Raw genomic sequence first — 25,355 nt, forward strand, 5'->3', positions numbered from 1 at the left:
AATAAGCAATAAATCATGGCTTGTGTCTAAAATGGTCATCAAAATTGTTGTTTGTTTAAACTGGATAAAATAGCCGGAGCAAGTATGTATGCGTGCATCTAAGACACTTACGCAAAGTCTCTCTGAAGAATTTGAATATAGCCTGCCGTCGTCGTCTCAAAAAGAAACCTTAAAAATTCAAAATTTTATCTGTACGTACTCTATTATGAGTAGGTACGGTCAAGGACTGTAATACATGAGCCACCGCGGAGCCTTGTCAAAGGAAAAGTCATTACGATTTTCCTTGTTAATTAATGCGATGTCAGTATGACCGTTTACTGTGAAATGGTTCCGTGATGGGTCAGGGATTAAAGTCCTTGACCGTACACAGATTTTAGTCATTCTTTTTGGCTTCTTAAATAGATGTACTACTACAAAGAGTCATGTAGCTGCTATGTTATGGCTTACTAATCCATACTAGATAGATTCGACTTTATTCACGTATCGTCATGTTATCTCCATAAAAATATAAAGTAAAAATTTTGAAGAATTTACTCTATTGGTATTACATTTGACGTGTTGTTAGATCCTCATAAAATATATTATACCTATATTATAATCTAAGTAGGTAGGTATTTTTAAAGCTATAATACTTAAACACTCATAATACTGTACGTCTATATATGTTTTTATTATTAGTGCCTAAACGTGTTATATATACTTATCTCCGAAGTTTATCAACAATATATGATATAATTTGGAACTGGTACATACTACGCCATACAATAATACATGGAATCCGGACGTTCCTAATAAGTGTACGCATATTATTATGTACAGTCGAGGAAAGTGAATCACGTACCACGTATACCTACTTTCAAACCTGTAGCCATGTTGTGATAGCACTTCATTATTTCTTGAATTACGTTCAGGCGTGACCTTCCATTGCAGACACATCAATGGTCAATGACCACTATGCTTATTTTTTTTTAATACTAAATAAAATAGGCAATTACATTTTGCTGAACAACTTTATCGCAATAAACAACAATACTTCCTAGTATATCCCAGTTGGATATGTTTCAATTGACTGTAAGTGACAAAGCATTAAGTGTTCAGAGCTACAGTTGATATTTGTATCTAAATCAGATGTTCCACAACACAGAAGCAAAGGTTATCTGGCTTGACATGACCTACAATCATGGTTGGCTCGTGCGCAGCCAAAATACTTAATAATAATGGCTTTTGTACTATCACAAAATTAATCAATACTCCGTTGTACTGTTGATGTATTTATATTATACTAGATGTATTTGGAAATAAATACTTAAACATTTTTAAATAAAATACTGTTGTATGCTCAATGCTTTATTAACCCACACCAGAAAGACAAGAAAAAGTGAATTAAATTTTTCATTGGTAAAACAACACGGATAATCAACATCATTAACATTTGCCAAAGTTAAAATATCAGAAATCGATGTTACATTAATGAATGTATTAACAAAATTATTTTAATGAATCAGTATTGCCATTAATTCATTGTAATTTGCAATTGTAATGATTGAATTGTATTGTCTATTAATGCGAGATGATACAAGTTGTAATTATTATTAAAACATCTTAAATTGTTCAATTCAAAACTTGAAATAACATTTGATAACCCAATGAAAAATTTGAAGGATTAGAAATTATGAAACTAAGAATTCGGAGTCGATTTCTAAATCAATGTGTTCAAATCTAAATTATCAAAAGGAGTATTACCAGCATACTATCAATTGAATTGGAGAAATGACAGATTGCTTGTGAACAGTTGGTTCTCCTACGAACTCGTAGAAAGGTAACAGTTCAGTAGAAATAGAAATAGAAATCAACCCCAACAGATAATGTATGATTATCAGAAAATATTCTTAGTGCGCAAATCGATGTCCAGCAACATACCACTGTCGTGCCCTCAGGCAATCGTAACAATATTATTATTATAAGTTCAACATCCAACAAACTTGCTATTCATGAATAGCATTTAATACGAACTCTTAGAATCTTAAAATATCTATCACTAAGGCCTTAGGATTGTTATATCTATGAAAATAATTTGTAAAAGAATGTTAACTAAATTTCGACCTCATGGAATCAAAGAAATCAAAACTAAGTCAACGTTCAGCGTTGCTTCAGCAACTTTCTATACTATCTAAATATACTAACAAATTTCGAATCTTGACTGCAATGCCAGTGCTCGGGAATATCCCGAACTTTGATGTCAACGCGAAGTCGACACCAGCATTGAAGCCAATATTCGATGTTTGTAAATTGAAGTTCCATTTTAACGTCGCGCGCGCGACTACATAACGTTCAAATGAAACTTAACTTACCAAACCGTACCCAACAAAACAGTGTTTATCAAAGGCTCTAGCATAATCTCCCGGGTTTGATGCATCCATCCTTTTCACACACGCAATTTAATATGCTTTAACATCTGTGACAAAGTAGCGTGCCGTATCTACATAGAACCGTTTTTTCTTTCGTTGGGAAGATTTGTGTTTTAGTTGAAGCCATAAGAAGACCACCAGGGGGACGGTGAAAAGGCCCCAGAAGCCGGCGAGGGCGAAGGGGCCGGCGGCGCGGGGGTCGGAGGGCAGGAGGCGGGGCCGCTGGAACCGGACGAGAGGCCGGCATTGCCGAGCAGCAAGGAGGCCGACTGGGGCCCGCGGCGGCGAGATGACAGGCCGCTGTGGCGCTCTGAAGGGCATACAGTAATGGGTTAGGTATGTATGTAAACTTTTATGGTACAAACAAAGAAACAAACAATTCGCAAACGTTGAAATACATGTGCAAAGGCAAACTTATCCCTTTTTAGAGATTTCTAATAGTGCGAAGAATATGCAAATCTGATTGCGGGTGTTTCGCGACTTGGCGATAAGTTCTTGATGGCTTAAAATTAACTGACAGTGAGGCTAAGTAGCTAACCATATACTCTCACCGAAGTTTCCGTACAAATATGTACCTATATAAACTGCCGTATTTACAATGCAGTGTTAGCAGAGCCTTAGCAAAGCTAACTAACTGACTGACTAAGCAAAATAATGCAGTGTGGGCCATTAGTTGGTTGGGATCAGCCAGGTAACAATCTCTGTGACCCATTCGTATCTTGCCGTTACACTGACGCTTATATTAAGAGTGTACGAACGTACCGTGGTCGCCGTTCTCCGGGCAGTACTTGATGGTGTGCGCGCGGTCGCCGGTGGCGCCGCAACGTGGACAGCGGAAAGCTCGCAGCACGGGGCACAGCACGCGCCCGCGCCAGTCCTTCAGCGCATGCGACGTGTAGCATTCTTCATTCTCGCCGTTGTTCTTGCAGAACGCGCATTCCTGGAATAGGGAAAGACTTCAACATTCACCTCCGTGAGTTAGCTTAGTTAGACCTGTCCTAGTTTACCTTTGCGCTTGTAGTGTTGCGTTTTCATCGCGCATTGAAACTCAATTAGCACATTGAGTAGACATTACCTGAGCGATCGAACGTCGCTCTGGGTAAAATTCGAGATAAAACCAAGCTAGATCGATAGTTCGCTCTTGAGACACACCCACATACTTCATAAGTAATATTGCTCTTTTAAAAGTTGAAGATAAATATATCGCATGGTCGCGTCATAACACAAGTTATCGTTCGTGACATGACCATTTAGAACAACGCCTAAAAAACAGGCAAAACAACAAAGCAAAAACAAAATCCGCACTAGACTTGCGCACTGGAGTAGAAAAACGGTGCATGAAAGAGATCGTCAAGTAATTGAATTTTCTATTAATTAATTATGGTGCGGACATAGTATTTAAAACCCGACGCCGCGCCACGCTTGCACACGCCATACAACGTGTATAAGTAGGTACTAAATAATCAGCCCCATATATTATTATGGTCAAGTGCAGATAGACATGCGTCGGACGACGTAGTGTGGCGTCGCGTTTCGGTGGTATGTTCCCGCCTTTAACCTCTTCACCGCCAGTCACCCAGTCGTGACAGCTGGAATGCCTCGCACGCCACGTTCATCTATACATGACCAACATTCAACTCTAAATGAATACTGCAATGGAATTAAAAATCATGTTCATTTGTCGCTGTTTTTTCTGTGGCATACAGAGCATGTCACTTCATTTGTTGTGTGGCGGTGAAGAGGTTAAAGGTTTGGATTACTAATATATGGGCAAAAAACTTTTCCCAAAGTAACAGATCCCAATATATTTTACTCAAATTATCATTTGGCAAAAAATCATTTCGAAAATACAAACTGAAATATAGATGCACAAAATGAATTGAAATAAAAAATACAAAAAGATTCCAAAAATACCAATCTTAAAAAATCATTTGTTAAAACAACTTATCGCAATTTTACAGTTAGTAATTTTTTTTCGCAAATTATTGTTTCAAAAATAATTACTTACCCATGTTTCATATTACCAAGTATTATTTAGTCAAATGTATCGTTTGGCATAAAGCTCTCTTCCCAAAATATTGCATGGCATAATTAATAAACTTACATTTACAAAAAAAGAAAAGAGAAACAAATTTTTCTATTAGCAGTTCGTTTCTGTGGGGGACGCAGTTCTAACCTAACCTAACCTACTTTTCTGGTAGCAGTTGGTTTCTGTGGTTGGTTTATGTGCGAAGTGTCATTTTGAACGAACATTTTTTGTCATAATGTCATAATAAAACTTGACAATGTAAAATTAAAAAAAAACCGTGGTGGCCTAGTGGTTTGACCTATCGCCTCGCAAACAGAGGGTCGTGGGTTCAAACCCCGGCTCGCACCTCTGAGTTTTTCGAAATTCATGTGCGGAATTACATTTGAAATTTACCACGAGCTTTGCAGTGAAGGAAAACATCGTGAGGAAACCTGCGAAGCAATTCAATGGTGCGTGTGAAGTTCCCGATTCGCACTGGCCCAGCAGTGGGACGTATATAGGCTGGGATGATGAATGTAAAATTATGCCAAATGATAATTTGACCAAATGAATAAAATGCGAAATGTTATTATGCTGAAGATTCGTTTGGGAAATGAAACTACTGCGATAAGTTTTTTGGGAAGTGAAATTTGGCGAAAAATATTTTGCCGAAACGGCAGTACACCTAATCCTTACATTAGGCAGGCCGCGGCGCGAGCGCTTCTCGGTGCGCGCTTTGAGCACCTCCTGCAGGAACTCGTAGAGCAGACTGGGCCGGATGCAGCGCAGCAGAGACAACTGCTCGCGCGTCAGCATCGACACGTAGTTGTTGGCTGAAGACAGACCTGGCCCAGGAACAGTTACAGGCAAGATTAAAATATCCAGAAGCCTTAGGCTCTGTTGCCACCAGAGATGTACAAGGATGTGTTGCAAGAAATGTGTTTTTCATGAACCAATAGAAACGCTTCATTTACCTCACCTCGCTCCACTCAGCTGTTTCCACCAGAGATATGCTGTGCGATGCGAAATGAAGAGTTTCTATTGGTTCATGAACAACATATCTTGCAACACATCCTCACTCTTAGGTGGAAACGCAGCCTAATTGACAACACACTCAGAATCACAACAAAATCACAATCGTTGTCATCACTTTTTTCTGTCACACCGTTTAAGACGAGATTAGAATTAGAAAAGCAATCGCGAAAGTCAGCGCGTAAAGCCCAGTTTAGACCTGCAAGAAAAATAGTGCAAGTTGCATTACATTGCGGCGCTCGATTGAACACTTCAAACTTGTTGACTTTACGGCCTCTCAATGTATTGCAACTTGCACGATTTTTCTTGCTAGTCTCAACCCGGCGTTAGACACCTAAACCTAGATGCCATGTATAGTCAGATAATACGGCCTCAGAATGTAGGTACAGTCACGTCTAAAAGTATGTATACACAAAAAAAATTGAAAAATATGTAGCCACACATTTTCATCATAAATATGTATCTATTACTGACACCAAAAAATTGTATTCATTAAACTGTTTCAGTATTATGTAATCACAAAATGCTTCAGAAAGTTGCATACTTAAATAAATTCCATTTAAATGTATCCACCTCGTAGCCAAAAAAAGTATACATGAATGGGTTCCATATACATATATAACCACACCAATTTGGCAATATTTGTATACGCCGTTTGATTCATAAATATGTATCCAGACTGCAACAACAAACCTTGTCTGACTGGCATAGAATCGTAAGTTGTATATTTAACTGATTTGACAATTCACGAAAACAGTGCGGACTTGTCACTGCATACGTCTATCTCACGATTATTCTATGACGCACTTGACAGTCCTTAGATTGAATTGACTTGTAAATATTGAGTATTTCAGTTTAGGGTCATTCTCAGAAAGGTGCACTAAGCATTTTTTGTTTTTATTTTTAATTATATTGTTAATTGTTAGTGGTAGAGCCGCACTGTAGCCAGTTCTTGGTTCGCAGTACGAATAGGCGGGCTCGACCGGGTAGTACCACACTCTCACAGAATATCGACGTGAAGCAGGAGCTGGCTAGTCCTGCTACTGTGTTTCGTACGATGAGTGAGAGATCTATAATTAAAATTACAATGCTTAAAGATTGCAAATTATAGATGCTTCAGTGGATCTGTCCTCAGTGGGACCAAAACTTGATCGCTTTGGCTTTAGTCGATATTAATGACCACTCTGGGACGTACCAAGTATTTAGTGATCTTGCAATTAATAAAAATTTAATATATCCATACCAAATTTCATCCATCACTCCAGTCAGTTCACCCCACGACCCCTTAAGGTTGTTTTGGAGATATAAACTAAGACCCTATTTCAGCCCCTTGACAGTGGAATACCAGGAGGTTCGACTGATACCGGAACAGACAGAGTTACTTCACCCATCATCGTAGTCGAATAACAAATCGCTCCCATTGTCGTACGTTCATCATTACTACGCAATCGGGGGCAGCGGTTTTCACAACAAATAAAATCTTACGGTTCATGTTACCATAACCTCTTGTAGGTTCATGTCACATTATAATATTAGACGAGTATGGACTTTTATTACGAGTACGTTAGTACTATTATATATTCTGTGCCAGTAGTCACGATTCTCGCAGGGTTGCCTTAAATTTTATAGGTGATGAACACGTGATGACATGCACGGCAAAGCTGGAGGTTCCTACCTAAACTACCTATCGCACCACAAACATCACGCCTGTATTCCTAAAATGGGGTAGGCAGACCACACGAAACGTTACCGCTTCGGAGCCACCTTTAAAATTAAATTTAAATAATTAGAAATTTTCTCATTTTAAAATTTAACCGGATTGTGTTTTATTTAAAGTTTATTTTGGAAATTTGAATACTTAGAATACGGTATTTGATAACTCCTGAATTTGCCATATCTTAATATTATTATGAAAATATAGATGTACAGACAGTGTTTAGCGAAGAGAAAACTGAAATTGGTTGAAAATTGGATTTATAGTGATTTTTTGAAAAATCTATATACCTGACTCTTTCTCAAAAGCTTTTCTCTATGCGGCAAGTATGGCGGTACTGGCGTGTGACGTCACATGCCAGTATGTCTTTCTCTGTCTAATCTTGAATTTCAAACCTTTATAACTTTGTTATTTGTAAAGGTAGCTTAATAATTGTTGCTCTATTCGATAACAGGCATTGTGTAGCTTTAATTTATAAAACATATACAAAACAGTCAAATACCGTATTGTTAATACATCTACATAAATTACATTTTCTTTACTCTCTGGGTTACGTAACGAAAATATTCAGAGTCCGCTACTAGTTGTTAGGTAAAACAGTCGGTGCAGGTTTTGTTAGTGAAAGAATTAATATAATCAGTTCAGTTCGGAGGATCTTATGTTCTTCTAATATATTAGCAAAATACCACGGCAACCGATTCAGTAGTTAGTCGTGAAAGCGGTACAAACAAACTTTACTTTAGCATTTAAGTATAATATTATTTAGTATGGTACCTAACCTTCCTGAGCCAAACTACACTAAAGTTTTCTTGCAAGTTATCATCATCATTCCATCCTATATACATCACACAGCTGGGCACAGGCCTCCTCTTGAATTGAGAGGGCTTTTTGCAAGTTAATAATTACTTAATAAAAATTAAATAGAGCGAATTACCTACTTATTTAATCTAAAATAAATGACCTGACTCATTCTACATCTAGCCCTGACCTTGATACGAGTAAGTATGTATAAAGTGCAACGCTATTGATAAAAGAGTATAGTTACGTAGATATATTGTATATACCTATCTACCTACTTAGCTAAAATAATAATACGAAAATGTCGATTATATTATAGCCTATCTCGTGCTAGATAAGTCTTGACCTACCGCTGACTTTCCTTCACAGATCAGATCATTTAATTCTCAGTTTAATAACCCCCGATCCATCCATAGCGATCCAGTTTGATCGCTATGTGTGTCTGTCTGTCTGTGGCACCGTACCTCTTACACGGGTGGACAGATTTGAATGCGGTTTTTTTTTATATTTGAAAGCAGGTTTTTAGCGATGGTTCTTTGACATGTTTCATTAAAATAGGTTCAGCCGTTTTGGGGATATTGAACTTTGAAGTGATCAAGTCGGGATTTTACAACTTTTTGTTGGTTAGGTTATTAACATAATAAGTAATAAAGGCTAAAACTGGTCAAAATTGCCGACACGTTCTTTATGGATAGCTCCTAAGTAGGTAGTTAGATATGCATATCATGCAACACCTCGCAGTAATGTAGTAGGTACGTAGACAACTAGAATTGCGGCGGTTTTCGTTGTTTTCCTGAAGATTCAAATGTGTATCGAAGTGACATTAGCAACTTCGTTCCAATCGTTTATTTAACTTTTGACAGATCACGCTCGTGAAGTTTTACAATAATTTTCGGTACAATGTACTACAGAGAATACCGTAGGTACTTCATGGACGGGCACCGCCCACTTAGTGATGTGCCATTCGTAATGAATGACCATAGACTATAAAAACCGTTTTGAAGTAAATCGATTTTATAAATAAAAAAATACATTTAAAATTATTGTGATTATATTTTATATCGAAAATACAAACTGAGACATGGATGCACAGAAAAACCAGAAAAAGAGACCAGCGCTGGGAATCGAACCCAGGTCCTCAGCAATCCGTGCTGCGTGCTATAACCCCTACACCACCGCTGGACAGGAATTTAGACACGAATTTTTCCTATGCATACATATCTCAGGTTGCTTATTTCTACTACGCTACTTATGCAGCAGCACTCATCCATGTCTCAGTTTGTATTTTCGATATGGTTTCACGGGATACCCGTAAAAGTAACAAATTTGGAGTTGAAATAAAAAATACAAAAAGACTCCAAATAACCAATCATAATTATATTTTATATCAAAATCATTTAAAAATAATAAATCCATTAATATGCCTTCAGGTATTAAAAATTTTAAACAACTAAAATAGGCACTGTAATACTATTTTTAATTTTACCTACCACGGGCGTCTCGTTGTGAGTGACAATAAACTAGCGTCGCTGCCGCGTCCAGTTTTGCCGCTTCATAACTTCGCTTCGCTGTGCCTCAGCACGACACAGCAGGAGTGATTGAAGTCTAATATATAAGTAGGTATGTAGGTGAAGTAGACGACTATAGGTCCACTCCTGCGGCTCGTGCTGAGGCGCCGACTTCAGACTGGTAGAAAATTATTTTCATGGTTTTTTGTAGTCGGTGCAATTTTTTTGTTATAAAATTTTTCATTTATCAAGTTTGTGAAGTTTATACTATATGAATTCGATTTGGCCTTAAAAGTTAACGGAAATCAATAAAAACCCAGAGTGCAGGCTTTGCTTAGTTTGCAACTAGGACAGTTGGTGTTAATTGTCCTAGATAAGTATTTATTTATATATGTACCTGCCTCTCATCATCGACTTAACCTAAAAAACCTCTTCCTACCTGTATCGCCGACGCGAGGCTCCTGTTGCGCGAGCATGTTCAACAACTCGTTGCCCGGAAAGAACTCTTGTGCACCGGCCGGCATGCTCCTGTTACTTGACGGCGCAAAACTTTCCTGCCAAACCAAACAATCATCATCATTCCGGTGCTGTAATGGACGACTTTGTCATTCTGACGTCAGTCTGAACCACATCAGTCCAATGAACTGAAACAATCAATTTGCTCACCCGCGACTCAACAGAGCAACGCCCAAAGTAACGCCTGATTCAATAAACCATATCAGTCCGGTAGCTTCTTCCCGGATCACATTATTCCAGTAAAACCATTCAAGCATGACACTGCGGTGCTCGATCGATCTTGTGCGACTCGTTTGGATTGTGACCTCGCAATGTATTGCTACTGGCACGTTTTACTGGAATAATGTGAACCGGGCACAAACTCGATTTTAGACGTGAGTTATCCGGTTTTATTTCATTAAATATGTGCAATTTGAAGGCCCAAACCCACGGATGATCATTTTTCACCCAAATAATCTCGTGGTGGTACTTATCTGCACCACAGTTCTGCACTTAGGTACAATCTCAAACAAAACTTAGAAATTTTATTGACAAAGATCCCTTAGAACGGTAAAATGCCTCAAAATACGATAAATAATCTAACCATAAAAATTTCATTTTTAATACAAGCTGCATACCAAATTTCAATTCGATGCTATTAACCGTTGAAGAGTTCCGTCCTGCGGAGACGATCCTGGCTGGACTACCAGGATGTCGCTAGAGTAGATTATTGTACTGTCACGCAATTTACATCAAGTATTCAAGTCAATCTGACTACTGGAAGTTGCTCAAATTTAACTTGCAAGATTTGATTACACACAGACAGACAACAGGACATGTGAAACTAAAAAGCTTGTAAAAATAATCAGAACGAAAAACTTACCGTGTTGGTAGGCACAGTGTCACTAGCTGTTGTAAAAATAGGTTTAGAGTCCTCCATTTTATTATTGTTATAATTAAACGGCAAAGAATCCATACTCCAGATTTATAAACCAACAAAATGAAAACTTATGGAGTGAGACAGCGTTACGATTCCGCGCACGACACGGAAAGAAAAGAACGTTCGAGATGCACCGTAATTTATATAAGTAACTACATTCATAGAAAAAATATGCGCATCAAAGTGGTAAACAAGTTGGGCGACGCGAGTGTGCGTTATGCGTCTACCCTCAATTGCGTCCCATGGCATACGACCAGTGCCGTTAATACCTATGTACCCGCATTCCACCACAATTACCTATTTAGTTTAGTAAGAATAACAATCAATAGAGCTATAAGTATCTATACAATACAATTATCTAGGTATCTATTTATCTATTCTATTCTATCTAACCTTTAAACGAAAAATCCTTACTTAATATTATAAATGCGAAAGTGTGTGTGTTTGTATGCATGTTTGTCCGTCTTTCACGTCGAAGCTGAGCAACGAATGGACGTGATTTTTGGCATAGAGATAGTTTATGGGCCAGAGAGTGACGTGGGCTACTTTTTATTCCGGAAAAATGCACAGTTCCCGAGGAATCAGCGCGCGATTACAGACTTCCACGCGGGCGAAGCCACGGGAAAAAGCTAGTTCTATATATATAATCAGAATCTCGGAAACGGCTCCGAACTTCGATGAAATTTGGTATGTAGGGAGATGAAAAATCGATCAAGCTTGGTCTTATCTCTGGGAAAATGCTTGGTACCGAGTTTTACCAGATACTGGTATTGTTATTTTCCATGATCAAAGTTTAGATATACGTTTCTAAACAGTATTCTACATGGCGGTACTTTTATTATGTAGTACCTACTAGCTTTTGCCCGCGGCTTCGTCCGCGTGGAATTCGGTTATCGCGCGCTGTTCCCTCGGGAACTGTGCATTTTACCGTGATAAAAAGTAGCCTATGTCGCTCTCTGGCCGATTTACTATCTCTATGCCAAAAATCACGTCAATCCGTCGCTCTGTTTCGACGTGAAAGACGGACAAACATACAAACACACTTTCGCATTTATACTATTAGTGTGGATTGTCAACCGCTTTAGGTAAAGCATCATTATTATCCCAGACCGTGTACGTCTCACTACTGGACATAGGCCTCCTCTCAGAATGAAAGGGGCTTGAGCCGTAGTTCTCACTCGGGCCCAGTGCCGATTGGAAACTTCAAACACAAAATTAAATTGCTCCGCTGGTTTGTACAGCTTTCCTCACGATGTGTTTCTTCACTACAAAATTGTGGTAAATATTAAATGTAATTTCGCACATGAATTTATACCAACGGTGGATGTCAGCTCAGATCTGAACCCACGATCCTCTGTTTGGGAGGCCATGGGTCAAACCGCTTTGCCAATAAAGGATCCATAACCAACATTTTACATTCTTAAACAGCACTCTTTATTACAGTACTATCCATAGGTACTTAATATAATAAATGCGAAAGTGTATGTGTTTGTGTGTTTGTATGTTTGTCCGTCTTTCACGCCGAAACGGATCGACGTGATTTTTGGCATAGAGATAGTTTATGGGCCAGAGAGTGACATAGGCTATTTCTTATCCCGGGAAAATGCACAGTTCCCGAGGGAACAGCGCGCGATAACCAAATTCCATGCGGTCGAAGCCGCGGGCAAAAGCTAGTATTCATTATATTAGTGTACAAAATTTTCAAGCCACCTCTTAATTTTTTTTTAAATTATAATATGTATATAATAATCTCGAATACTATACAATATGCTTAGTAGGTATACAACTATACTTAGTACTATATTACACCATAATGGCTAACTTGTCATAAAAAAGATTTTAAGTTTCTGCAATTGGACATTAAGGTCGATTAAAAGTGGTAAAATGCAGACCAAATTAAAGTAAAAAAACTCTTTAACTCTACTATGAGACATAACAGTAACCAGAAAACTGATTACAAGACGTTTCAGTGTTTAAATGGTATCTTCCGGGCAACTATAGTATCTGTCACATGGTAGCCATTTGGAAATGTTTATTCTACAAATGCAATACATAACAGCCATACATCGGTATTCGGTAATAGTACCTTATTATCCTATCAAAGTATTTTTTTAACAACTTTAACACTTGCACCATAATCATTATTTGGGAGCGACAATAACATAAATTTGTAGCACAACCTAGCTGTTCAGTGACGTAACAGAAACAATTATTTTATACATTGTAGTGCTGCGTTAAAGGCATGATTTAAGAATGCAATGTTAACATTTACAACACGTTATAATATTACTGAAGTGCTGTATAGCATTATACAGCTGATAAGTTATATAGGATATTTTTATAAAACACAAGGTCATGACAAACACTTTATTACGCTTTTTTATTTTGCTAGTAGTTAATAATGAAAAAGGTTCATTCTTTTTTGCTTTTAATTTTTTTCCCTAAGTCATAGTAAGAAATATCAAAAACAAACACTTTTTTTAAATGATACCTACGCAAAATTTACAGAGATATGGGCAGTTCATTTTTTAACCTCCGACGTAAAAAGAGGGGTGTTATAAGTTTGACCGTTATGTGTGTTTGTGTGTCTGTATGTCTGCGTGTGTGTGTGTGTGTGTGTGTGTGTGTGTGTGTGTGTGTGTGTGTGTCTGTCTGTCTGTGGCACCGTAGCTCTTGAACGGGTGGACCGATTTGTATGCGTTTTTTTTAAATTGAAAGTAGGTTTTCTAGCAATGGTTCTTAGGCATGTTTTATCAAATTCGGTTCATCATTTTATCAAGTACGGAATACGGTAATGGTAATAAATGTTACGGGAATGCAAGTGCGATGTTGGTAATGACATCAGTGGTGTATGGTAAAAACTGACAAGACTATATTTGTAAGAATCGTAAATGCAAAAAAGGAATTGGAAATCATATCGATAATATATCTATCAGTCTTAGTAATTAATCCAATAAAAGAGTGAACAAAATTATAGGTAATAGTAATATGAAAATCTCTTGTTCAATGAGAGATTTTCACTTTCTGCCAACAAACTGCCACGCAGTTTGGCAGAGCTATTTAGTTACTTATAAGTATTTTGGTGTTTCCTTTTTTGTTTTTGAGAATAAATTTAAAAAAAAACTGGCCAAGTGCGGGTCTGACTCCCACACCGAGGGTATAAATAAATACATACACATTCGTACCCGTACGAATGTGTAGGTATTTATAACTGACTTCAAAAAAAGGAGGAGGTTATCAATTACGTTGTATTTTTTTATACTTATCTGTCCAAATTATATAGTTGTACGTCAACGGAAAGTATACCTACCCTCACTCCTACCCTACAACTTTTGATTCCTTTGAGTGTCGAAATACTTATACGTTTTTTTGCGGCATAGACGGCCGTATTTTTTTTAAAGTTAACTTAGAAATTTGAATGAACTAAAACAATAACTTTGCTAACCCGCGACCTAGATACGTTAGACTAACAAACGTACGTTTTTTAGACATCTTATGGACTAACAAACGTACGTTAACATCTGGTAGCATGGTTTACGGTTGTGTTGCTCTGAAGATGAGCTCTGTTTGAGTAGGTACGAAACTCGTCAGTGTAGTGTGGTGGTGGTGATAGATGGGTTTGTATGATTTGTGTGTGTTCTTACAGTGTGGAGGTGGAGGAGCTGCATGAACACGCATATCTTGCATAAACGAGCTATCATAAGGTCGCGGGTGAGCAAAGTTATTGTTTTAGTTCATTGATATGGACCTCCGCAAAGTAACGTCTGATTCAATTAATTAGAAATTTGATTTTTCACAGCTTCAAGGGACTATAGATTTGTGTATATGGTTTTAATTTCAACTCGATATCTCCACCCGTTCCCGAGATAAAGGATCTTGACAGACCGAAGGTCGGCCAGACTGACAACAAAGTGATTCTTAAGAGGTACGGAACCCTAAAAATACCTGAATCCAGCTAATTAACCATATTAAAAAGTTACACCTACGAAGAAATTAATGAAAAAGAACAGTAGGTTACACTTGACAGTAAAGAGAAAAAAGACCGAAATAATAAAGAAATTTTTTATCAAAAAAATAAAACCGACTCCAAAAAAATAACAAAAAATGGAACCGACTACAAAACCCTTGAAAATATTTTTCTAGGTACGTACTAGCTCGAAGTCGGTGCCTCAGCACGAGCCAGCAGGAGTGTGTCCCACTTACTACTTAGTCATCTACCTCTTTTACATACTATGGGTTTCATTCAATTCCTCCTGCTGGGTCGTGCTGGCTGAGTCACCGACTTCAAGTTAGTACGTACCTAGAAAAATATTTTCAAGGGTTTTGTAGTCGGTTCCATTTTTTGTTTTTTATTTTTATTTTTTTGGAGTCGGTTTTATTTTTTGTTAAAAATTTTCATTATTTCTCACTTTTTAGTGATTCGTAGCCAAAGTGCATCTCACAACGATTCTATTAAGCCGAAGCTCGACTTAGTTGCTTTGTTTTAAAACAGAGTTCCGTTGCCTCCTTCTGGCTTCAGCATCATATCAGTTCGAAAGAATCATTAACTTAAAGCTCCTTCTTAGTCGCTTATCTAGGTATATTAATCATGATCGTTTATAGACGAGCGAGCATTAGGTACTTAGCTTTGATTTGGCGTATTATAAAGTTAATGATTATATCATGGACAGGGATATTTTGAAATAATTCCGATCCGCATTAGCGATCCCTTCAAATAGCGAACCTACTGTGTTAAAAATAAAGTTGTGTTAAATACTTCTGATGTATACATATCATTTAATAATATTGTAAATCTGTTTTAAAAAAATATATATATATACCTCGTTGAGTTTCTTGCCGGATTCTTCTCAGCAGAGGTTTTTCCGAACCGGTGGTAGATTTTTTTTTGACATTCATAAGTGCTTGTTATAGCCTAAATTGAATAAAGATATTTTGACTTTGACTTTGACTTTGACTTTGATGAGTTCCATTGTTCATCACGGTCTTCTTCATCATGTCCAGGTTACCAAATGATACTTTCTGAAGGTAAATGCTCATCTTAATGCTAAAAATGCCAAAATCGCCATAGGTGTGCCTATAAAATTTGAGGTTTGCCCTCGATTTCCCTAGGATCCCATCATCAGATCTTGACTTGGTGACAATGGGAAGACCACCTCAAAAGAATACCCTTTAGATTAAAAAAATAATTTTGAAAATCGGTCCACAATTGACTGAGTAATCGGTGAACATAAAAAAAAAATACTAACATCGGAAAATAGAACCTCCTCCTTTTTTGAAGTCGGTTAAAAAACTGATTACACTTATACTTCGTTTTTTTTAGCATTTGAAAAAGGGTAAACAATCTTGAGTCTTTTTATTGAAAAATGTAAAAAAAACAGTACCTATATTACCTAGGTACTTATGATACCAAAATAATGTAAATGATCATATATGTCTTTGCTAATTGTTTACATATTTGCTGTGACTTATTTTTCAAGTGTTTTTCAATAAACAGACACGTCAAGATCGCTTGCCTTCTTTCTAATGCTAAAAAAATGAAGTTTTTTTTTTTTTATTCGACTGGATGGCTAACGAGCAAGTGGGTCTCCTGATGGTAAGAGATCACCACCGCCCATAGACAACTGCAACACCAGGGTATTGCAGATGCGTTGCCAACCTAGAGGCCTAAGATGGAATACCTCAAGAGCCAGTTATTTCACCGGCTGTCTTACTCTCCACGCCGAAACACAACAGTGCAAGCACTGCTGCTTCACGGCAGGATTAGCGAGCAAGATGGTGGTAGCAATCCGGGCGGACCTTGCACAAGGTCCTACCACCTGCAAATAATAGAAGTAGAAGTATAATGTAGATTTGATTTAAAACATCAAAGGATGATAAAAGCAATAGTAGATTGATAAACAACGATTGTAAGTGATCAATTACACCCAAGATATTTAGGCGCACGAGCGGGCAAAGAGAGCGAGGGTGCTTATAGTTCGCGGGTGTAATTGAACATTTACACTCGAGTTGAACACTACTTTTCATCACAAATGCGAGGAAATGAAGAAAAACCGTTATTATAAACGTATAACGCAGTTTGTAACAGAGCGGAAAAAATTATCGCGCCAAACCGTCTGTTGTTTTTTTTTAGTGCTCTTTGGCTTTGGCACATTCAGCCAGCACTGGCCAGCAGCATTATGCCAGCATGCGGGTTTGGAGGTAAGGTATCACGCATTACAATCTCCTTGTTTACACCAGTTCGTGAATACAAAGGACCACCATTCGATTTTCAAATTTACTTACATCCCTAAAGATGTAAATCGAATTTACAACACGGATTTCAAGGTAAATGCAACCTACTTTCAGAGCTTAAGTGATGAAAAATGTATAAAGTGTACTCTGTTTCTACGGCAGGCAAAAAAACGAACATTAAGAATTATCATTTGCTCTTAGTAAAAAATTTCAAAGTACGGGCTGTTAATGGTCACTCAAGACACAGCTCAAGACAATAAAACTTGTTGTATCATAATGTATTACCATGACATTGAGAGATGGGTACATGCGAAAGGTTGCCCATAGTAAATTTTTCCCCTGCCGTAGAAACATAGTATAGTAGTAATTTCCAAAATTAAAGTACCTACTTTATATTCCTTATCCGCACTACATCTATTGGTGAACCCACTAGCCTCTGTTTAATCATAGGCGTTTTGAGGTGCGACGTCGGGAATCTTCTCGAATGCTCGGGCGTTACAACTTCCTTTTACCCGAGGTGTTAGTCCTCATGGGGTGGAGAAGGGGAACGCCCAGCTAGACCTAAGTAGTACGTCCCTGGTCAACAACAGCTAACTAACTTATTTGTCAACTAGCTTTTGCCCGCGGCTCCGCCTGCGTGGTATTCGGTTATCGCGCGCTGTTCCCTGGGGAACGGTGCATTTTTCCGGGATAAAAAGAAGCCTATGTCACTCTCGGGCCCATAAACTATCTCTATGCCAAAAATCACGTCGATCCGTCGCTCCGTTACGGCGTGAAAGACGGACAAACACACAAAAATACAAACGCATTTATAATATTAGTATGGATAAGTTATCTTTGGCAATATCCGACTAGCGGTGAAGCGGGGTGGAGAGGTGAACCCGTGATCCAATCCAGCGAACCACATTCATGGCCTCGCCAATAGGGCAGGGTCCCACCTTAGGGCAGATTTCTTTTGCCGGGGACAAGTCTAATCTAAGTGCCAGGTCGAACATCTATAGTTGTTCGACCTGGGCAGGGATAGGAAAGGGTAAGCCTCATTTGGGCGGAAGCGATCATGCCCTGGGTAACGCACTGCTTTCAGAGTAGTAGGACATGAGGGCATGAAAGTCAATGTAAGGGTGATGTAACCCTGGCTTGCTGGCCGGAAGGGATCGTGGGCCGCTTCGATGGCCACGAGGAGTAAACCTCTATAAATAATCGGCACCTGGAGGGGCGGGCGGGGAGCCGAGCCTGCATTGCACAGCGTCGACGTGATGACTTCTATTCCGATATATGGGAGTCACGGTGTCACTTTATAGTCCCGTGGCGTCCTACAATGGTAATGAGGAAACTCGTGTGGTTTTTAGTGGGTATACTCTCGAAGACGAGCCCCAAATACCCGCTGTTTCTCCGTATAGAGCTGGATGCTTAAGACGCATTTACTACACTAAAAAAAATGCTAGCGTTTCATATAAGAAACTAGTGAGTTTAGTATTTTATGTCTTAATTTTTCTTGTACGGGATGTGGGTTAGTAAAAAATAATGCAGTAGATACCTTAGTAAGTTACCTATTTATATACTATATACAATATATTATGAACTTGTTAGCTCAGCTTCTCCACGGTAGTACTATTAGTTATTTTGTGGCTTCTCCAAGTTAATACTAGATAGGCATTAGCCAAAGGATTTGTTAAATAATACAAAGACTATCAATTCATATCAAACATTTTATTTCCTCACAGTAGGTATACTTATATACTAAAAAATCAAATGTTAAAACACATGTAATAATACGGCACAAAATGTCATCATAATAAACTACAATTACCTAATACACAGAGCAAGTTTCTAAATTATTAATCTATCACACATTAGACACTAGAAACTAAACGAACAAAATAGGAACTTTAAAATGACGTGATAAATCATGATCATTATATATTAATTATTATAGAAGTATGACGCGTACTTAGTTGTTAAGTCTTAACTAACTGACCTAGTCCTTAAGTACTTTTCTTGTGGCAATATGATAATAACTTAACGTCTGGGCCTTACATTGCTAGAGGCGCAAATTGATGGCGGTATCGTAATACTGGGCTCACAAAACGTGGGCCTACCCCGTGCCTTCTGGCCTGACAAAAAAGAGTAGAAAGTGTAAATAAGTGTAATAAATCAAGTTGTAAATATTCTGACTTTATGTGTGACTTCCCTTCTACTCTCTTTTGACCAATCAGTAGCGTTTACAATCCTGCTAGTACAATCAACACGGGTAACTTTAAATGCTCGAGTCTTAAAAATAGTATTCACGAAAGAATTAAATGTTTATCATTCAACTACAAAATATTCGAACGTTTAGTATATTTTTAAGGATATTAAATGTTATTATACCCTAACATGCAATATTACCCGTAAGTAAATCGGTTCTGGAATTATTCTAGTTATTCAGTGAGATATTAACCACCAAATGTCTTTGTATTATGACCTAAGCGCGACAAGTCCTTGCTAACTTATGGGCATCAATCATGAACCCAGTCAAAATGACATTGACAAAAAATATCGAAATAAAATGCAAAACGTATTACACAGTGTAATGTTTTTTCGTGAAACAGGTCGCAACAACAGCAACTCATAAATGTAAGTACAATAAATGTAGTAAAAAAAAAACCTGGCAGCGAATGAATATACTATTGAATCATTATAGATAGTTATGGAATTGAATGGAAATTGGTCTGAAAATAAAACTTCTACGATTAAGTGAATTGTAACTTTTAGTAACTGTTGAAGACAAACTTCTAAAGTATGTAATACCTGTAGCGTTGTAGTATTTCCCCAAGTGAATTTTGACGGAAATACACTTAAAGTATTATAGGATTAAGTAGGTATAATCGTAACGTTAACGAATCCCTAATAGATTATGTGTGATAATGTAACATTAGTGTTCTCGTAGCAATTTTTGAAGAAAATCCATCTCAAAAGAATACCCATAGGACTAAATACCACTGTAATCTGTAGCAACCACAACTTTTAATTAAACCCTGTTAGATAAATATGTGATACTTGTAGCATTGCAGTGTTTATCGTAGCAATTTTTGAAAAACAACACTCAAAGTAATACTCATAAGATTAAGTTGTAGTGAATGTTGACGAATCCCTGATCGATTTAGTATGTGTGATAATGTTACATTATAGTTTTCTCGTAGCAATTTTTGAAAAATGACTCTCAAAGTAATAAGTACTCATAGAATTTAGTAAATTAGTAACCTCGAATAAATGTTGACTAAGGAGCCCTGATAGATTATGTGTGATAATGTAACATAGTTTTCTCGTAGCAGTTTTTTATGAAAATCCTTCTCAAAGTAATACACTAGAACTAATAATACCCTTACCTGTAGCCACTTTTAGTTAAACCCTTGTTAGATTATGAGATAATTGTAGCATTAAAGTATTTATCGTAGCAATTTTTGAAAAGTAACACTTAAAGTAATACTCATAGAATAAATTAGAATATAACTTAACGTGTAACAAAATTTGAAGAGTTATTACTATGTGATACCTCTAGCAGTGTAGGTACGCGTAACGATTTTGAGGAAAATTGTTCTTAAAATAACTTTCAAAGTAATACTCTTATAATTAATTACCTTAGGAGCTGTTTCACCATCCATTGATTAGTGTTAACCGACAGTTAAATGTGATGCCGTCTCCGTCTATTCGAACAAAACAAATAGAGACGGCATCACACCTAACCGCCAGTTGTGAAGTGGTGAAACAGCCCCTTAGTGTACTAATCTATCCTGTAGGTACCTTTTGAGAAACCTGTACTTGACTTTACTGGTATTTTTGCGGTTATTTACAATATTCATGACATTCCGCGGTTACTGACCTGTTTCACGTCACACAAATACAATAAAATGATTGATTAACCAAAGGTTTTCTCGGGGAGCTGCACCGTCCGCGGCGACCCAGCTAACGTGGGGCGCGCGCTATATCTTTTTACATCTCCTCACGTAAGAACTAACGGTACTGTCGTCCTCGTATTCCTCGCAGCTATAGCCTTCAGCGCACACGCAACTGGAAATTAAAAAAAAAAACAATATACTCATCTTTTATACATTCGAATACCGTAAGGGTACTTTGACCCAATGAAGGAACATAATATGTAGGGTCTAATAAATGACACAAAAGCGTGAGCGGCCAGCTAAAACTAACCATGGCAATGTGTCATAAATTTATAATTTAATTGCTATAATAAAACCTAGAACGAGTTCATTTTCAATTCAATGGCGAAAATTGCCCTGCATCCATAGGCAACATTTACACTTTACCACCTTGTCGTACTTTGGCATAAAATTTTCTAGAGGGTTACAGTGACAAGTTCTTAGTCTAAAGTGTAAATATAAAAATGTTTAGGTAACTAACATTATATCGAAAGATGGTGAGGATATTATCTGTTTATACAAATGAATCTATCTATCTAAGTATCTAATACATTTAAACGAGCAATTCTTGTATATGTGTGTAATATATTTCGGGGATCTCAGAAACGGCTCTAACAATTTCGATGAAACTAGGTATGTGGGGGTTTTCGGGGATGAAAAATCGATCTAGCTTGGTCTTATCTCTGGGAAAACCCTTATTATCGAGTTTTAGCCCGAGCAAAGCTCGGTCGCCCAGGTACTTAGAGTGAATGCTTCATCTCGTATTACCGCTTACCTTTTCAACCTTGTGCCTGCGGGGCTACTGCGAAATTCGAAAATCGAAGTTGGTATCGTTCCGCCTCTCTGCCACTTAAAGATTACTTTTAATACGAGAGTGAGAGGGCTACATAAAATTGTTTAATATCTTTAGTACGATAAATAAAGTATCTATTAATTTTCTGTATACGACTCGGGTAGATACATGGTTGAGAAAGTAAGCGGTCGATATTATCGTATCTGCATAGAGTTATTTTACACAGATACACAGATAGGTAGGTTTTATACACAGATAAAATATTATCGTATCTGCGTAGTGTGTGACACGCTTTTGATGATAAAGTTAGTTCAGATGTATTGTCAAACCTCCTTCTATACTACCTACCTACTAACATCTACTAATTATTTATTTGTAGATTTATTTCTAGGATAGGATAGGCCGATAGGAGCCGTGGTGAGGTGGCCTAGTGGCTTGAACTATCGCTTCTCAAGCAGAGGACCGTGGCGTGGGTTCAAACCCCGGCTCGCACCTCGTGATTTTTAGGAAATTCATGTGTGAAATCACATTTGAAATTTACCACGAGCTTTACGGTGAAGGAAAACATCGTGAGGAAACCTGCACAAACCAGCGAAGCAATTCAATGGTATGTGTGAAGTTCTTAATCCGCACTGGGCCCGCGTGGGAACTACGGCCCAAGCCCTCTCATTGTGAGAGGAGGCCTGTGCCCGTGGGACGTTAAATAGGCTAGGATGATGATGATAGCCGACTAGATGTGATATACACGGATATAATATAACGCGACCGATATAGACGTAGATATTACAACAGTGCAACGTTCAGGATACTAACTAGTAGACGTTAGTTATCTCTGTCGTGACGATTTTGGTGTACTGATTGTAGAATGACCAGCCACAGGGCGTGGAGTGCGCGCAGATTTTCGTAGGCTCAGGCGTCGAACTTTCTGTGTCCACCGCCCTCTGGAATTAAATAATATTATTTTCTCAATAATGTCCGTAAAAGGTCTACATTATTCCTTACATATCAGAAGGCTAATTGCATAGTTTATGGTCAGCGAGAAATTAAAAAGTTAAAAAGATTGCAGGCGCGCGCGCTAGCTCGTCAATAATTTACTTTCAGTATTTATAGTTTTAGGACAAACAAATTGATAATGTGGCTTGTTTAATGACACCAGACGTAGCGGGGCTTGTAAGTACTCTAAGTAAATTGCGATACGACGAGGCATCGTAAAAATCTACGACCTCGCACGACGCGTTGTATTGTGTTGTATAACTCTTTACTTTATTGTACATAAAAAAAACATTAAATTAACAGATAATAAGATGTATAAAAGTGAACTTATCCCTTAAACGGAACTCTTCCAGTTAACATTTGAATTGATTCATATCGCGCTAAAGTTGCCATTAGAGAGTACCTAAGCCATTTTTGGCAACAAATAACTGTTGACAGTTTAACCTACTAACTATATAATCCCTTCTACATAATCCTACTAATATTATAAACTAGCTGTGGCCCGCGACTCCGTCCGCTTAGTATTATTTTATCACGAACCCGCTGGAACTATGCAATTTTCAGGCATAAAAACTACCCTATGTCCTTTTCCGAGACTCAAACTATCTGTGTACCGAATTTCATCTAAATCAGTTCAGCGATTTAGACGTGATTGAGTAACAAATATCACAAATTTTCACATTCATAATATTACTAGCTTTTGCCCGCGACTTCGTCCGCGTATACTTTAGTTATCCATACTAACTTAATATTATAAATGCGAAGGTCTGTTTGTATGTTTGTGTTTGTCCGTCTTAGACGCCGTAACGGAGCGACGGATCGACGTGATTTTTGGCATTGAGATAGTTTATGGGCCCTAGAGTGACATAGGCCTAGAGTGACACAGTTCCCGAGGGAAAAGCGCGCGATAACCGAATACCATGCGGGCGGAGCCGCGGACAAAAGCCAGTATGAGCATATGTTTTAATTAACCCCCGTTATAATTGTGACATTTTGTATCTGTGCATAGCGAAGCACTGCCGTAAACGATAGGTAACAGTTCGCTAAAGTACTTCGCTATAAACATTTTTTTTTACCAGTTTTGAAGCTAGTTTATGAAAAGTTTTATGCAAAACACGATAAATTAATTATTTCGTGTGCTTCCCCTAGAACCTTAAGTATATATTCGAATTTGCACTGTAAGTACATAATTTTGTAAATTAGGTAAAAGATAAAGAAAGGATAATCACACAAAAATGACGCTTAAGTATATTAATATTATTGATTTTATTATGCACAACCCGATGAGTAATTTTTAAGTAAGGTGCATAATTATTTGCAAATTTATTTCACACATCATTTTTAATATCAATTTCATTTCCACTTTTTATGTGTACATTTTGTATGAAAAACCCCTTCCCCTATTGAAGTCGCCCACACCATACGGATCATTTTAAATTGTGACCAGCCATATTTTTAGTCTAGAAATAAGGAAGTCTCATAGTAACTCCCCCCTAATAAGTCGAAAGCTACTTCTTCTTTCTTTATCTTTGCCTACGCAGATCATTTTTAGGATTCCGGAGCCAAAATGCTAAAAACGGAACCCTTATAGTTCCGCCATGTATGTCTGTCTGTCTGTCTGTCTGTCTGTCTGTCTGTCCGTCCGTCCACGGCTTTGCTCAGGGACTATCAATGCTAGAAAGCTGTAATTTTTGCCCGGATATATATGTAAACTATGCCGACAAAATGGTACAATAAAAAATTTAAAAAAAACTGTTAGGGTACCTCCCATAGACGCAAAGTGGGGGTGATTTTTTTTCTCATCCAACCCTATAGTATGGGGTATCGTTGGATAGGTCTTTTAAAACCATTAGCGGGTTGCTGAGACGATTTTTCGATTCAATGATTTATTTGCGAAATATTCAACTTTAAATTGCAAATTTAAATTTAAATCGAGCGTCCCCCCCGTCTAAAATCTAAACTGGTGGGCGGAAAAATTTGAAAAAATTCAGGGTGGTAGTAAGTATATCGAACTTGGAAAACTATAACGGTTAAGTTTGCTTGAGAATCATTAGTAGTTTAAGAGTAAGCAGCCTAAGGTATAAAATATACCTAAACTATGGAAGACTCCGTACTTATTAAAATACGAAATCTTTAGAAAAAGATTACTTAATTTTTTCGTAATGGCTACGGAACCCTATTTCGGGCGTGTCCGACACGCTCTTGGCCGGTTTTATTTTATTTTTCGCACCACGAAAAATAAGAAAGTGTTTTGTCTAGGAAACACCACTATTTAATCGAAACTGCGATATTAACACACTATGGTATATTATTTGCATACAAAATGTTTATTTTCATATCTCATCGCATTAAATAAGCTATCAATAATTACAGACAATAATTTCATTTAAATAACACTTAAAAACGCAAAAACAATAAACCAAAGAGTAATTATTTGTTTTTTTTTGTCTTAAACTGAACAAGGCATAGCGTCTTATATTCATTTTATCCATTTCACCTACACAGATAACTTTTAATT

At 37.6% G+C, this 25,355-nt stretch overlaps 1 protein-coding gene across 1 annotated transcript; it reads right to left on the reverse strand.

Moving 5' to 3' along the window:
- Positions 1-2,184: 2,184 nt before the first annotated feature.
- Positions 2,185-11,101, reverse strand: LOC141437164 (uncharacterized). Its single transcript, XM_074100428.1, has 6 exons — positions 10,847-11,101; positions 9,908-10,022; positions 5,541-5,647; positions 5,113-5,352; positions 3,171-3,348; positions 2,185-2,718 (listed from the first exon to the last, which is right to left on the reverse strand). Exons 1-6 carry the CDS (start codon positions 10,937-10,939, stop codon positions 2,522-2,524), a joined length of 930 nt encoding a protein of 309 aa, XP_073956529.1. The 5' UTR covers positions 10,940-11,101; the 3' UTR covers positions 2,185-2,521.
- Positions 11,102-25,355: the final 14,254 nt, after the last annotated feature.

This window comes from Choristoneura fumiferana, chromosome 17 (genome assembly GCF_025370935.1).
Source record: "Choristoneura fumiferana chromosome 17, NRCan_CFum_1, whole genome shotgun sequence".
Classification (NCBI taxonomy): Eukaryota; Metazoa; Arthropoda; class Insecta; order Lepidoptera; family Tortricidae; genus Choristoneura; species Choristoneura fumiferana.